The sequence below is a fragment of the Cricetulus griseus genome, chromosome 7, assembly GCF_003668045.3.
Source record: "Cricetulus griseus strain 17A/GY chromosome 7, alternate assembly CriGri-PICRH-1.0, whole genome shotgun sequence".
NCBI classification, from domain to species: Eukaryota; Metazoa; Chordata; class Mammalia; order Rodentia; family Cricetidae; genus Cricetulus; species Cricetulus griseus.
Window position 1 is genome coordinate 56,638,631 of NC_048600.1, and position 13,189 is coordinate 56,651,819.

Consider the following 13,189-nt stretch of genomic DNA (forward strand, 5'->3'; position numbering starts at 1 on the left):
GGAATACTGTTTTGCCAATTAGACAGCAAGTTGGATGGAGCTGGGAGTCGGGGAGGATTCTGGGAAATGTAGTGGAGGGGTGGTGATCCAGGCAGGAGGTAACATAGTGAGGAGACTCATATTTAAGCGAAGGAGAAACGAGAAGGGCCCCCATTATCACTTCGCCTCCTCCAGCGGCAGGATGTGATCCACCGGCAACTGACTATGCCAACATGGTGTCCGATAAGATAAGTCTTATAAAATATATAGGTTTATGATAGTTAAGACTGAGCTAACAGATGAGAATCCTAGTCATTGGCCAAGCAGCATTGTACCTAATACAAGTTTCTGTGTATTCATTTGGGCCCTAACTCAGGTGGGCGGCTGGCGTAAAGGGCACATGTGGCAGTGGGGCTTGGCAGCTTTTGGCAGAAAGATTTATCCTAACAGGTAAGTATCAGAGAAGACCTCCATGAAAACAATCCTGCCCTGACCAACATATGAGAAGCAGATGTTTAAATCAGAAAGAAGGAAAGACACAGGAAGACAGCAGGAAGACACAGCGGGGAAGAGAATGATGTCTGGAGGAAGTTAGTACTGATTTGTCAGTGACTGCTTCCATTACTTTATTCTCAGAATTTCAAAGACCTCAGAAAATAGGACACTGTCAGGTCCTATGTTTTAAAAATTGGAACCATGTGTTTTCAACCTAATTTCATCTCTCTCTCTCTTTCTCTTTCTCTTTCTCTCTCTCTCTCTCTCTCTCTCTCTCTCTCTCTCTCTCTCTCTCTCTCTCTCTCTCTGTGTGTGTGTGTGTGTGTGTGTGTGTTCCTGTGGGGGAGCAGCACATGTGGAAGCCATAGATGACACTTTCATTTAATCCTCACTTTCAACTTTTTAAAAGACAGAATCTCTTTTTACCACCACCATGTATACCAGACTAACTGACCCATAACTTGCCAGATACTCTGTCTCCCTCTTCTGTCTCACAGTAGGAGCACTGGGATATGAGATGTACAAGCTACTGCATCCCACTTTACATGGATTCTAGGGCTATGAATTCAGGTGCTCTTGGCACATTCTTTCTCCACTCAGCCAACTTTCTGCCCCCCAACATGTACTTTAATAAAAAGAATTATATATCTATCCCCCTTAAAACGAACCAAACTACACAGCCCCATCTTGAGGCAAATTGGATAGCTCTCTTATAAGAGGGCTGATTTTATTGGACTGGGAGGACCTGAACTACATGGGTACACTGGAAGTGAGAGAAAATGCTTGACTACCTGTTAGGTATCATTACTTGGGCGACACTATTATGTCTAATTTATATTTATAAAATAAAGGTTTCCAAAGCCCAGTGACACTGTAATCCCAACACTGAGAACAATTTTTTACCTCAAAAGTACTGCAGTATAGAGGAGCTTTATCAACTTCATTAACACTTCTGTCTTCCTTTTTCACTCTATCCAAAAAATGCTTATCTCAGTTTTTTTCCAGTGAAAAAATATCACTGGCTCAACACTAGCAACAGGCTTCCCATGTAAAGCTCATTGGAATTGTATTTACAGAACTGAAATTGGAAAGAGACGATAACTCTTCAGAGAAACAGAAAACAGTCCAACCAGACAACTGAGATACCACCATGGATTAGAACGCAGCATTTTTATTGGAAAAGTCCATATGTTAGGCAATTCTCTTGTGAAAAGGTTTGCAAATACATAGACAGGGAGCAGGTGATGATTAAGAATTGGATGATGTATAATATATATCTATATTGCCAATATTATACATATGTTGGAAAGCTAGTTTTATTTCTTTCCTCAGTATCTTTACTGCAGAACACTTTTCAAGTTGACAATAATATCGTGTTTCTCACAATTGGAATTTGCCAACAACTCTCCCAAAGAGTCAGCATCGACTATTTTGACATTTTAAAACAAGAAAATAACCATCTATTTACATCTGTTTGAGGTTAAATACTAAAGCTCTGGTATATTAAAGGTTTGTGAAACCAGCAGCTGAATGTTTTCAAGATTCATCCAGATGAATTGTAATGTCTTCATGTATTTTTATATTAACAAAGACACTCTCTTTAATTATCTTTTCATCACCTATAAAGTTACACTAACTATGATTTAACTTTGATTCAAATATTAAAATCAATGTTTTCCCATAAAGAAGAACTGACGCTATGGTTACTACTTTTTTAAATAGTGATTCTTGTCTAAAGCCAGGCAATCACTCCATTTAATTATTATGGAGCAAAATGAGCCTACACTCAGAGTCTCAATGTCCTCCATATCAGTCATGCAGTGCCATTTCAGTTTTTAATCTAACCTTCAGTAAATTGTTTCCAAGCACAGAACACTACATACTGTATACCAGTCAGGTATGAATTTTGCTCATACTTTCATAGGTTCACAAGCAGAAATTTCTTTAACATAGTAAATTGATTCTTAAAAAAACTGGATAAATAATCAGGAAACTATATGCTCAAGTCAATTGCATACATAGGTGTATAAAGTAGATATTTTATTAAAATGAATACAGACTTTGTCTAAAACAAATTTTTTGAAGATGAATAGAATAGTTGCAGTTTTTTAGATTCTCTGGTTATTTCTACAGATAATGCATCACTTGCCAAAAGCAATGTGAAAAGATGAATCACTTGTTCTGAATCAGAAAAAGATATTCACCAGACCATAGGAGGGTGTGTTGCTTCCGGCCATATTTAATGAGCACTGACTATGTGCCAGGTACAATGTAAGATATTGAGAACCCAAAGAATAAATGACAAGGACCCTGCCCACAAGGCATTAGCAATCACTAAAGCAGATATTGTGATGGAGAGAGATTTCTATTAAGAACCAACATCTTCAAAGAAATGTAAAACAGCAGCAAGCAGATACATTTACTTTATAGGCTAGTGATGATGTTGGGCATATTTAGAGCTGTCAAATATCAATCAGCCTAAATTTTACTCAGGGTTTTAATGTCATACAATACTAACATAATTTTAAAACTTGAATTTTCATGCATGAGGGAGAAAACAGTGAAGCCTTTCCAATTTCAAGCCCAAATCCTTGTAATTATATTAATATATTCTCTTATAGCCCACAGACACAAAACAAAAGACAATACTATATGATGATCATTTAGTTCATTTATTTTGGCTCTAAAGAGACGCATGCACTAAACTTGAGGCATTCTACATTACTGAAATATTTACATCATTGTACACATGATATGCAGGAAATTTTTTCCTACCTTGGATAAAGGTATAATAGAATTCTAATCTAGACTTTTCTATTGTGATTCTTCACAAATGAGGGAGGTATTCTAATTTGTTCCAGTTTACCACAGCTTGACCTCAAGTGAACACAGCACACAGCTTTGCCCCTTTTGTACTAAACCATATGGGAATCAAAGACTGAACACTGATAAACACTCACAGCTTTCATCATTTCCATTGCTCTTGCTTAAAGGTATCATGATTGGTGTAATAATACCTGTTCTAGCTTTACTTTGCCTTGCAGGATTGAAAGACAGCTCATACCAAAGTTCAAATTACAATAACCACAGGAGAGTTGGCACGCGTAGTAAGACATTATACATATTACTAGGTTGAAACAGAAAAACAAATTCAAGGATAACATAGGGGATTATTTCATTGGACTTAGAAAGGACATTTTCTTTCCATGAGATTCAGCGATTAAAACGCCTACCAATGAAACCCATACCTCCTCACAGATAAAGATAGGAGACCCAGTAAACCAGGTTGAACAAACAGAAGGCTGTGGGGAAGAAGATCCGAGCATAGGAGTCCATTTTGGCAATGCGAATATGTATCCTCCCATGTCTCCAGGCTCCTGTCCGGCAATCTTCAAAACAGCAGAAGAAACTGGCACAGTCCTTGCCATCCAGACACTCATAGCCATATTCTTCATCCCTCTCTTGAAGGTGTGTGGCATTGTTCATTTGGATGGTTGCTGATCTGGGACGGATATCAATTGTAGGAGCCTGAGACAAGGTAGGTAAAGGAGAGAGATTCAAGTTAGCTACAATGGAGTATGCTACATGGTTTCTCCACAATGTCACCAATGAGATGATGAATCTGAAAATGAGTACTCAGGAAATTGCTTATGACATCGTGATCTACGATGGTAAAATTGAACTCAGAAAGATAGCACGGTTGCAGGTTTCAGACTCTGAGCTTAAGCGGTGCAGCTGGAAACAATACCATCAAGCTACAGCAAGAATATTGAACACCAAAAGAACTTAAAGTATCAATATTTAAATCAAACTACATGGAATCTTATACTATTAATTATTAGATATGAAGCTGGTTACATGAAGCTGGTTAATGGTACTGCAAGTGAGTAAAATAGAGAAATAAAAATGCATTGGTTTTCAAATCAAATTGCATGTCATGCTAACTTATAAGCAAATAGGAACCCATCATACTGACCAAATATACTAAATAACTTTAACAGCAAATACTGATATGCATGGATAAATAAAGAAGTTCATTGATTTTATAACACAAAGATTTAACTTATGTATTAAAATAATGTAGTTTGTCTAACACTCACCAACCTCAAACTTAAAACTGGTATCAGTGTTTACATACATCAAATGAGATTATGAATTCAAAAAGAATGTTATTGCTTGTCAAGTTTTCTTAACAAGGTGAACTGCAATTATTGACATAGTAATCTAATATTCCATGTTTGAACAACAGCAAAATTAACCCAATACTTAAGGCTTATTTTTAGCCTTTGGAGTGTATAAATATAAATCACGGTTTCTAAATTAGTTATTAGTGATAATAAAAATCCCATTGCAATATTTCACAGAGCCAATAGGCCTAGTGATCACCTTGGCAAGAAAGGAAGGAGATTTTAAATAAAATCTTGTAAAGACAGTTTTCTTATTATAAAATTCTCAAGTACACAGAGATTAAGTTCATAAAATGTGTTTTAATGCCTGATTTTAATTAGTGTTTGCAGAGTTGAAATTTAGTTTTAAAACTATATATATTCTTTTGATATATGTATATAAGAAGTATATATGTAAATTATAAACAGTAAAATGTATTTCATATACATCTGAGGAGACACAGCACATTTGGGCTTTGGGATTATAGAAGTCTTGTTATCTGTGATTCCTACTGGCCTTGTGGTTTGGAGCTGAGTGTAGAATAAAAATCTATATAATGTCTAGTTGCTGAATCAATTCCAGAGGTCTATAGAATGTTCTCCACCTTGAGTGTGCCAGCATCTATTAGACTACTTAAATGCTTACTCATAACAAAAAATAAAGCACCATGGAAAGCATTAATAGTTAATTCAGCAGTGGCATGCAGTGAAATTTCCATTCCAAAACATTATACCTTGAAGGAAAACATCCGAAGAAGCTTTGGATTTGTAGACAGAAAAGAGAATTGCATTTTTTAATAGAAAGAAGGAAAAGGAATAAAAAGAGAAAGAGAAACAAAATAAGACAAATTAAAAATACATTTTGAAAACGCAGTAAGTAAAATGAACTGAAAGCATAAACATAGAAGGTGGGCTTTGAGATTGGCATAATTTGTATATCTAAAGTTAGAAATAACATTTTGTTATTGGTGATCAAATCCTTAACAAATTACCCACAAGAATATGACTGCGCAAGCCAATGCTGTTCAGTTTCAAGGATACATCCTAGTGAATACTTTGCCTGTAGAAAAACAGTATGAATTGTGTAATTGTCATTAAAGAGGATCTCATATATGAGTCCTGACAAGGAGGAATGAAGAACACATTGAACAAGGAGATGCATTTTCAACTGCTTAGACCTTTACCATCTAGACTGCAACTAGCTCTGATAAATAAACAAATTGACTTAAAAGGAGAAAATGCATAAGATTCTCCAGGAACTACATTTTCTTGTTTTCTCTGTTCTCTTTTCCTGTCTGTCTTCAATTCTCCTTCTTCTATTGCTGTGAACCTGAGTTAAAGAATCCACTATTTCTGTCTCTGTAGCAATTTCCACACTCAAGTGATAAGGAAAGCCAGAGGACTTTTGGAAAGGACGTCAGACTTTGCCTAAAAGCCTGCCTCCCATCCTCCTCACAGATGAGTATCAGCACAGCCATCTTATTTGAGGGAGATGAAGTAGGAAATGAAGGAGAGGGACTAAGTAGAGAAACAAAATTTAAAGCAAGAAAATTCAAACAAGAATAGGAAAAAGTGGAAAGGTAGAAACAGAGAACAGAGAGGGAAAGGAAGGACCACACACAGCACAAGAAATATTTGGGAGATTAAAAGAAAGCAAATTTCCTTTTTCATTAACCAATGATGCTATTTTATTTACCATTTTACTTTCAAACAAACAGGTCATTTGTAAAATGTCTTCAGTATTTTCTGAATGTACATCAGAATATGAGTCAGATCCAAGTAGAGTTCTCTAGTCACTAGAGTTCTCTAGTCACCCCACAGATCATGGCCAGTTAGATAGCCTCTGAGAGCAGAAAAGTAGGGCAGGGTATCAATCCAGGAGCCTAGGGCTATTACTTTTGTCACCCTCTCAAAAGAAAATGAACTTTCACTTCATGAGGGTTCTGAGACCCAGACACTAGGACCAGATGGGTAAGTAGGCATCTATATGCTGTCCTCAACACTCATGATAAAAATATAATGCCTTTACTTATTCATATTTAAGTCTCATTCTCTTCTTTTATGGTTTAGTACAAGCAGAAGTCATCTTACCTGTTTCCAAATCAAGCAGTCACCAAAAAAAAAAAATTCAGGTTGTCAGCTGTACAAACAATCAGTATCAATTTCTATTACCATTCACCAAGTTTAAGAAATATCATATGACTTTTTTTGTATTTTTTCTGTATTTTGTTGGCTTGCTAATCTTCACTATAACATTTATTTTGCCTATCAACCTTATTTAAAATTTGTTTTTTAAGATATCCATTTAACTTTATTTTATATGAGAAAGCAGAGACAGGAAAGCTAAGTAACTTGCCCACAGAATATTAAGCCATTTGTTTTGTAGAAAAAAAAGACACATGTGGGTATGCAATGATTAGAAGCCTTCTAGTAGAAAAATGCATGTGTGAGTATAAACACACATACACACCTATACATATGCATACACACACTAAGTTATTTACCAATTGGTACAACTAGTAAACTAATACAAGAACCTAATGCTTTGGAAACCTTTGGTGTGCATTTTCACTAAAACATAGTAATTTTAAAAAACTATGTTAAACTGGACAAAAAGATGAAAGTCAAGGACACATAAAATGATAATTCAAATGTATCCCTGAAAATTGTTTTAACCCCCTATATTGAGGACAATGTACAATTATAATTGCATAAAGAGTCTGAATTAGAGTATCTTGAAACTCTGCCCTAACTAATGACATAAATAAACCTTTATTTTCTGGTTGAAAGCTCACTTATTCTCTTTTCATCATGGAGTTCAATGTGCTGAACCACAGTGTAAGCTAACCAATCCAAAAGCAAACCAAACCCAATGACCTTTCCTCATAAAGAGTTCGCTTGTCCTGATGGGAAATGATACATACAGGGTTTTTCTTCTTTTTGTCTTTGTCCTTGCTTGGTTTCCGATTGCTGACAAAATAATGCAGGGTGCCATACTCCACCAAAGCAGAAAACACAAAGATGAAGCAAACAGATACGAAGAGATCCATTGCTGTGACATAGGAGACCTTTGGCAGAGATTTCCGGGCTATGGTGCTGAGAGTAGTCATGGTCAGGACAGTAGTGATACCTACAGAGAACACAATAAAAGAAATCCCATGATGTGATCAATAAGGTTAGTATCTGAGTCATGATACTTGTAATATCACTTCTATTCAACAGCCTCTGGAAGGGAGGAATAACTGGGAAATTGGAATTAATTCAACTGTATCTAAAATACTCTCTGTCTTTTATGTATTGATTTTGATTGGGACTAAGTAAAAAGTGGGAAATATTATAGATGTCTATCTCAGTGCTGTATATTTTAGTGAGAGGAACCAGCATAATGAAGTTAGGAAAGAAAGTCCTGGTTTCAATTTCTGATATATATCATGGAAAAGGCAGGGATGGAGAAAACCTCCTCAGACAGTTCGCATAGGAGGACCTTTAGAGGCATCCGTGCTCAAATGGAGGCTTCAGAAGTAAAGTGAAATCAGCATTTTGGCTATTAATTAATTAAAGGCAGGATCTGAGGAAAGGCAATAATGTTTACTTATGAAAATTTAGACTGCCTGCCATCTGTGGAAAAGCAAGGAGATCAAGGGAATATTGGTGACATAGAAGTGCATTAATCCTGTAGTATACATGTGGTATATGGCATCATGTTTCTTCAACAAGGAGAAACCTTTCAAAATTGCTAAACAGGAGACATGGGTAAATGTATAAGTGAAACCATCTGATTAAGGTTTGCCCAATGAAAATAACGACCTCTGAAGTTAACAAAACTACCTAGAGCACAAGAGGGAATGGTATTCTGTCCAGGCTAGTATAGGGTACAGATGAAATATAAATGTGGACATCCTGATATCAACTGCTTTTCACTGTATTACATTTTTAATTTAGAAATACAGGAAAATATGTAGAATGAAACCCCAGGGAGCTGGGAGTATTGCATCATCTTGATTTGGTAAACAATGCAGTTCTGGGAGGCTCCACTGTATTATTAGAGGGAGAGCATTCTTAGGATTCCTATTGGTTTTGATAGTGTGAGATTTAGAGTTCACCTTCAAAAAATAATGGTGAATCTTATCTGTCTGTGTGCACATTAAATGGTTTACCAATGTATGTAGATGGTATTATGTTGAGGATTTGGACAGTTGTCCAAGGGTTCATGTGCTATCTTCAGCTTGACACTTTTGGGACATGCTGAAACATTTAGTAACAGGGGAGGAAGTCAGGACATTGGAGGTGCACACAAAGAGAGATATTAAGATGCCCCCCACTCCATCTCCTCAGTTTCCATCTATCCTCATGCCCTAAGCAGACTTATTCCTTTATGAATTTCAACCATTATGTCCCCTGGCTCAGAACAACATTGTCAAATGACTACATTCTGAATTTGTGAAACTATGAACCAAAATAAGTCTTTCTTCCATTCACATTGATTTACTTGTTACACTGATGGAAAACTGACTAACATAGAGAACCGACATCAAATAAAGTCTCAAATATGGTTAGATATTTGTGTTTATTTTGGAGACGATCTACTTCCTAAGCTAAAAGAAACTAATTAGGTTGGGTACACATTAATTCAAATTGAACTTCTTGATTGTACCTAATTGCATCCTATATTTTTGTAGAGAATATAAAAAAACTGAATTGGAAACTGGGCCTTCATTTTCACAATCAGGCCTCAAGCTATACTTGAACTTTGAAAATGAGAAAATGTAACTATTTTTGGTGGAGACCACAGATGAGTTCATTTTAGAAGACCTGGCATGTGACACTTAAATCAAAACAAATTCTGACACATTACTTAAATACTGATCTTGCAAAAGTAAAAGATGTTATTTAGGACACAAGGAAGTTCATCCCAGCTATTCAATGTGATCTTGAGGAACTGCTTCCTGTTTCCAGGGTGCTTTCTGGGGTCACAGAAAACAGAAAAACTAGGACATTAGAAAGTAGGGAAGTCATGGTTTTACATCAACAAGGTAACTTGAAGTCCTTTTGAAGCCCAGTTTTACTAACTGAAGAAATGAAATTAGCACAGATTTTGCTAATTACTCTAGTCCTGGCATGAAGTAAGCTTCTCAGCAACACCATCTCACCTCAGAATACTTGCATGAACAATGCTAGTCCATGTTTGAGTCTTACTGTGCCCCCACTCTCACTAGAGCATGATTAACTTGCCCCAGCTGTATACCAGCTGTATACCAATCCACATTCGTTTGTTACGTGATCCAGAAATATGTCCTCAGAAAGCAGCCAATATCCCAAAGTGTTGTCAGTGGCTCTGCCATCATACAAATCAACTATAACTGTCCCATGACAAGAAGTTGAAAATCTGTAGGTGTTCCAGGTAATCACATTGACATTTTGACTACAAATGCCTGACAAGATCATGGAACTTCACAAATATAAACTCATGTTCTGAAAAGTGACTACATAGCTGACTCACCTGGGATTAAAAAGCAAAAGTCCATATGTGGGTTAGGCTCAAAGTAAATGACATAAGCACCTCATGGAGTGGTGTTGTAGAATATTCCTTTATACTGCATGCAGATATGCCACTGTGATTCGTTTAATAAAAAACTAAATGACCAAGAGGTAGTGAGACAAGCCTAAGCTCTAGGCCAATATTTCATAATGAATAAGCCTCTGTGTGTCGTGTGTGTGTGTGTGTGTGTGTGTGTGTGTGTGTGTGTGAGAGAGAGAGAGAGAGAGAGAGAGAGAGAGAGAGAAGAGATAGAGAGAGAGAAGAGATAGAGAGAGAGAGAGAAGAGAGAGACGAGATAGAGAGAGAAGAGATAGAGAGAGAGAAGAGATAGAAAGAGAGAGAGAGAGAGAGAGAGAGAGAGAGAGAGAGAGAGAGAGATATGGCAGCACAAAGAAAAATCCATCTACAGGGTGGGAATAAGTTTCCTGTACTTCCAAAACATTCTCACATTTACATTTAAGAAGCACTGAACTAGAAAACTGAGAACAAAGTTAAAATAGAAATATGCTCAGCTTGGCTTCTGTCCTTTGATGACAAGTAAAATTCAGCATGTCCTCACACCTGGGACAAACCCATGTTCAATTGTTGAAGTTGCAGGTCTGCTACCAACTGACTGTGTGACTTTGTGGGTATTACTTAACTTTCAGCATATTTGCATGCTTATCTCAGCTCTAAAATATGATAATTTCCATTATTACATCTTCTTTCTATGGAGATTTCAAAACATAGTGATAGCAATAGAAACATTGAACATCAATGATCTATAAATTATCAAAGGAGAACCTGCTTCCTGTCTTATGAAGGGCCTTTCATCAACCTACTTCTATTTCTTTCTTTTCAAATGATTTGTTGCTAGAGAACATTTGTTACTGAGTGATTGAAATGAATTGGTCATGTGGTCATTAAAGATATATTGATCAAAAGAACCCAGCCTTCAAAAAGGGAAGACTGATTGAAATATTTTCATCAAAATAATTTTGGGAAAATGGCATATTAGAATATATCAGAGCATTTGCTCCATCTAGTCATAAACATATAAATTAACTGAATAGCTACTGAGGTAATAGCATGCTGGAAGATCTGTGCCAGTGATAACTAACACATATGCAATTTCTCCTGAGAGATGGTGACACCCCAACAAGTAACACGGTGCAACATTAGGCCTAACAGATTTGGAGTTTGTTTCCGTATGTGGCATTAGACAGGACATTTGAATTGTTGAATAGGATGTGTAACACAAAGTACTGCATATATATCAGAAAAAATCAAAATAACTTCATTTCGAAACAGATGGCAAAACTAAATTGGGTTTGGAAGAGGACAGATATGCAAATGTTGTCTTTTCCCCAGTAATCACTTCTGCCCTCAGTTTAATAACCTGGTACAGATCATTTTATCAGAAATGATGAGAATCACTATCATTTTTGAGGCTTTTCTTTGCTCAATGTGCTTTGCGTAGAATATTCTACTTTAGACCAATAAAACCCTTCAAGTTAGGAAGCAGGAGCAATACCGATTTTACATGTGATGAAACCATGGATTGGAGAGAATGAGGTTTGTTGCATAGCCCTATTCTATGTGTGGTTGGAAATAAAGATCACTGACATTTATAACCCATGTTCTGCTACTACTTACTCCACATGCGGTTTAGCAAGGCATGTAGTACCATGTTACACATTGCTGAGGAATAAATTTTCCATGGAATGATCATTAATTCTTTGGATGGAGACTGCAATGTCCCTGTAAGTTGGTAGCTTTGCTTTGGTTTGTGAAAAATTTCTTCCATGTGTATAAGCATAAGATGAAAAGCTAAGACAGGTATCTCCACATCTAAAATATTGACTAAATTCCAAATGATCATAAAAATAATTATGTTCCCAGATTTGTCAATTGTGTTTCCCACTTATTAATCAATTAAATGACTCTTTTGGAGTCAGTTTACTCAAATATCATCACAATAATTATTTTTGTTGGAATTAACCAAGAGTTCTGTGCTAGCAAAAAGGTAACAGTTGGTTCTAGAAAACACCAGTGCCTGGTTATTGTGCTTCCCTTTCCCAAGATACTGAAAATTCCACCTTGGCAGATTTCAAAGTCTTCTGTAATATCACTAAGCAAATAATTGAGAATGGATAATGTGTTCAGCTCTTATGAATATTTCTGGAAAGGTTAAAAATTTAAGGAGAAAATACAAAATTCACTTGAAATTAAGTTTTTGTTTTGTTTTTATCTTTAGTTAAATTTATTATTTAATTATACCAAGAAATCCTATGCCAATTAAAGAAGATAGAACTTCAGTACAATAAATAAATAACCACACTGATTTCCTTTAAAATGTTAAAAATGGGTTTTCATTTAACTTTTGAATTCCAAGTGAACTCACTTAAAAGGAGAAATAAAGACTGACTTTCTCAGGTGCTTATCTTGAGACACCAGAGAACCCAGAAATAAGTCTCACCTAAAGATGTTCTGGCAGGAACAGCATCCTTATTGATCCAGAAGGACACCCAGGATAGAACCACGATGAGTGTGCAGGGGATGTAGGTCTGGATGGTAAAATACCCCATTCTTCTGCTCAGATCAAAGTACACAGACATGACCACATAGTCACCTGGAACAGAAAGACAGAGCTATGGGAGTTCTCATCAAATACCATGAAGTGTGGATACATATCCAACATTTGCACATACACTTGTTTTCATAGTTGACTTGAAGGATAAGTAGAAAGATCTTTTGTAGCCACTATGGCAAAACACAATAGCATAATTATAATATAAAGTCCAGCCTGAATTGGAGTATAGCTCTCTAATCAGAAATTATACTACCAGAGGGAAAGAAATGTTTTTGAATAGCAACAACATAGAAGGTCTTCTTTGGTGTGAGTGGGGGGGGGTATTCTTTCTGTACAAAGCCTTGCTTGCTTGTCACATATTGCAATTCTGTAACAATTTTCCCCTTATTACTTCTATATATACAGATCACTGGAGAGTATCTAGGTTATTAACACTGA

At 36.2% G+C, this 13,189-nt stretch overlaps 1 protein-coding gene across 3 annotated transcripts in view; it reads right to left on the bottom strand.

Annotated features, from left to right (window-relative positions):
• Positions 1-3,726: 3,726 nt before the first annotated feature.
• The window catches only part of Gabrg2 (gamma-aminobutyric acid type A receptor subunit gamma2), an 88,843-nt gene continuing 79,380 nt past the window's right edge, over positions 3,727-13,189 (bottom strand). For 2 of the 3 annotated variants that reach the window (XM_035447848.1, XM_027425232.2), the window contains exons 7-10: positions 12,638-12,790; positions 7,565-7,770; positions 5,375-5,398; positions 3,727-4,002 (exon numbers count right to left, since the gene is read on the bottom strand). In XM_035447848.1, the coding sequence (XP_035303739.1) occupies positions 3,727-4,002; positions 5,375-5,398; positions 7,565-7,770; positions 12,638-12,790 (659 nt within the window). The remainder of the gene's footprint in view (positions 4,003-5,374; positions 5,399-7,564; positions 7,771-12,637; positions 12,791-13,189) is intronic. The other variant, XM_027425233.2, reaches the window with a different exon arrangement.